The sequence below is a fragment of the Mus caroli genome, chromosome 12, assembly GCF_900094665.2.
Source record: "Mus caroli chromosome 12, CAROLI_EIJ_v1.1, whole genome shotgun sequence".
Lineage (NCBI taxonomy): Eukaryota > Metazoa > Chordata > Mammalia > Rodentia > Muridae > Mus > Mus caroli.
The window spans coordinates 100,165,667-100,168,890 of NC_034581.1; the positions used below are offsets into that span (position 1 = coordinate 100,165,667).

Below are 3,224 nucleotides of genomic sequence, written 5' to 3' on the forward strand. Positions count from 1 at the left end.
GCCTCGAACTCAGAAATCCACCTGCCTCTGCCTCCCAAGTGCTGGAATTAAAGGCGTGTGCCACCACGCCCAGCTGCTCGTTTTTAAGATTAACCATGTAAATTAAACCTTAACAACAGACAGCTTGGATGGGAGTTCAGGACCTAAGTGGTGGGGGAGAGCCTATTTCCACAAGTCTTTTAAAAAGAGTTTTGTTCAGTTTTGTTTCTTGTTTTTTGGTTTTTTGTTTTGGTAGCCCTGGCTGTCCTAGAACTCACTCTGTAGACCAGGCTGGCCACAAACTGGGAGATCCCCCAACCTCTGCCTCTTGAGTGCTGGGATTAAAGGTGTGCACCACCAGTGGACCAGCTAAAAAAGAATTTAACAGTGCCATTTCTTCAGCTAATTTGTAGTTCTCTTAACATAGCCAGAATTTAATGGCAGGCACTTGAACTGGAGTGTGTGCTGTTGACTAGCTACACCCTCGACAGAACTTCTGGAGCTCGGTGAGGTCCCTCAAAGATAACTCTGTATTCGTTGCAATGCAAGGGGAGAATCCAGGCCTGGAGTTGTAGCTCGGGAGAGCTCATACTTAGATGTGCAACATCCCTGCATTGAAACCCAGCACACAGAAGAAGAAAAAAAAAAAAAAGACAAGAAATGGATGTGGGCTGAAAAGTTTGTGCTAGTCTGTCTGCTCTGAGTGTGTCCATGAAGAGAGCAGGGGCTCCCAAATGACATGCCCACCTTCCCTCCTGCTCTGCTGAGCCCAAGCGCTTCCTACACAGCAAGTCAGCTGCTGGCCCTGTGACTACCCTCAGTGCCTTCTATGCAGGATGCCCTGTGCTCCCTCCAGTGTTCAGGGGCAAAACCTGCTGCTTGGTTCATATTAGGAATAGAGGAGGAAACAAGTTTGGGAACGGGCCACACTGACTTCAGAACTCTTCCCTCCAAGCTCTTTATTTAGGTATAGCATTGCTGAGGCTTGCACCGATGAAAAACTTGAGTAACCACTTGGGCAGAATGGTCTTCTAGGGCTTTGCAGTACTTAATAAAAGGCACCACACACAGTTGGTAGTAACATGCACGCACAGGAAAGGACTAATGGAATGATACAGCAATTGCTATAATATAATCAATATAATCAATAGGCACAAGATGGCTCGGCAGTCAAGAGCACTGGCTGCTCTTGCAGAAGACCTGAGAGTGGTTCCTAATACCCACACAGTGCCTCATAGCTCTCTGTTATTCCAGTTCCAGGGACCCAACATCTCTTCTGGCCTCAGATGGCACCAGGCAAACATGTGACACAGAGACATTCATGCAGGCAAACACGCGTACACATAAAAATAAATATTGAATTTCTCTATATGCATATTTGCATATAATACGTTCATGTATTTAGATTTAACAAGTTAGTGTTTAAAACTATTTCAGTGCAGTCGGACCCTTCCAACAAAACAAGCCGGTTGTTTTCATAACACACCACAACTTTTTTTTTTGGTTTTTCGAGACAGGGTTTCTCTGTGTAGCCCTGGCTGTCTTGGAACTCACTTTGTAGACCAGGCTGGCCTCGAACTCAGAAATCCCCCTGCCTCTGCCTCCCGAGTGCTGGGATTAAAGGCGTGCGCCACCACGCCCGGCGACACCACAACTTTTGATGGAAACAGAATACACATTGTTTATTGCATTAGTGTATTTGGGGAAGAGGGGTGTGTGTGTGCCAGGGCACATGTGTAGAGGACAGCTTGCTGGAGCCCAGTCTCTTTGGGACAGAGGGATGGAACTCGCGTTGTAAGGCACCTCCCTCACCCTCCGAGCAATCTCACCTGCAGCTTTTGGTGGTGGTGGTTTATTTCAGCCACCGCACGAGTATTCTCATTTGTAAAGAAGGCCCGGAGCCTGAACGCTCTGAGTGTAAACTTCATGAATGTGTGTGAATTCCTGGGCACAAAGTCCCTCCAGGCACCTCCACCAAATCCCCAGGCAGGGTGGTGGCGGGGGGGGGGGGACATCTGAAAATGCTTAGGAAAGATAATCTGGGAAGAAAAATCTCAATTGAGAAGATGCCTCCATAAGAATGGCTTACAGGCATGTCTATGGGGCATTTTCTTCATTGATAGAAGACCCAGATCACCATGGGCATCCTGCCCCTGATCCTGAATTCTCTTAAGAAAGCAGACCGAGCAAGCCAGTAAGCCACGTTCCTCCAAGGTCTTTGCTTCCGTTCCTGCCTCCAGCCAGGTTCATGCCTTCTGCCCTGGCTTCCCTGGGATGATGGTCTACAACCTGTAAGTTTTGGTCTGGTACTCTCACAGCAATAGAAAGCAAACTAGTCAAACCCCTAAGCCAGGAACCCTGTGCACCAAGCTACTGGGCAGTACAGGCTGTGTTGGTGGGCTCTCACACTGTGGTCCTTGACTCCAAAACTCGTGGCATCTGCTTTTCTTTACAGGAGAGAAATTGTTTACCCAAGCAGAGGATGTGGAGAAGGCAGATAGACAGTTCTGGGATAAGCTCTCTCCAGGGATAAACTCCAGGGAGATCAGCCCCGCCCTTTAGGACACGCCCCGGCCAGACCCGTGCCACGCCCCCAACGGACCCTCCCCCAGAGCTGCACCCTATCCAGAGCCCTCACTCACCACAGAACACGCCCCGCCCAAAAGCCAACCACACCCCTCTGAGAGCGCGAGCCGATCCTCAGGGAGCCTGACCCTTTCAGCTTTCCAAAGCCCAGCCTCTCCTCCTTAGCAACCGACAGGACTCTTTCACCTTAGCAACTACTACAGCTTCCACCATGGCTGAAGAGGAAGTTCCTGCGACGACCGAAAAAGTTCTGAAGATACAGAGGGTATTCATAAACCATCTGGACACCTATAGCAGCGGAAACATAGGAAAGGTGAGCGGTGACCCGAGCCAAACTGGCCCTCAACCCTCAGTGTGTGTCCCTGGTCTATCTCCACAGCAAAGGCCTGCATCACTGGCTGTTAGGAGCCTCCCCGGGGGAAGAAGATTCCAATCCTAGCACATCAGTGCCTCCAGGACCTGTCCCTAAGCAGGCGTGACCCATGTTCTTTCCTAATAACGCAGGTGTTTTGGCTATGGTGAAAATGAGGCTCAAGAGAGAAAAGGGCTTGCACAAATCATATAGGTATTATGGGCGGGACCTGGAGCACACAAAGTGTAAGTCCCGCCATTATGTCATCCAGGAAACATCCATCTAGCGTTTTTTTTTTTTTTTTAAA

General features: G+C 49.2%; 1 protein-coding gene across 2 annotated transcripts in view; it reads left to right on the plus strand.

Annotated features, from left to right (window-relative positions):
• Positions 1-2,701: 2,701 nt before the first annotated feature.
• Positions 2,702-3,224, plus strand: part of Ak7 (adenylate kinase 7) — a 77,033-nt gene continuing 76,510 nt past the window's right edge. For both annotated transcript variants that reach the window (XM_021179123.1, XM_021179124.1), the window contains exon 1: positions 2,702-2,878. In XM_021179123.1, coding sequence (XP_021034782.1) covers positions 2,777-2,878 — 102 coding nt within the window. In that variant the 5' untranslated portion in view covers positions 2,702-2,776. The remainder of the gene's footprint in view (positions 2,879-3,224) is intronic.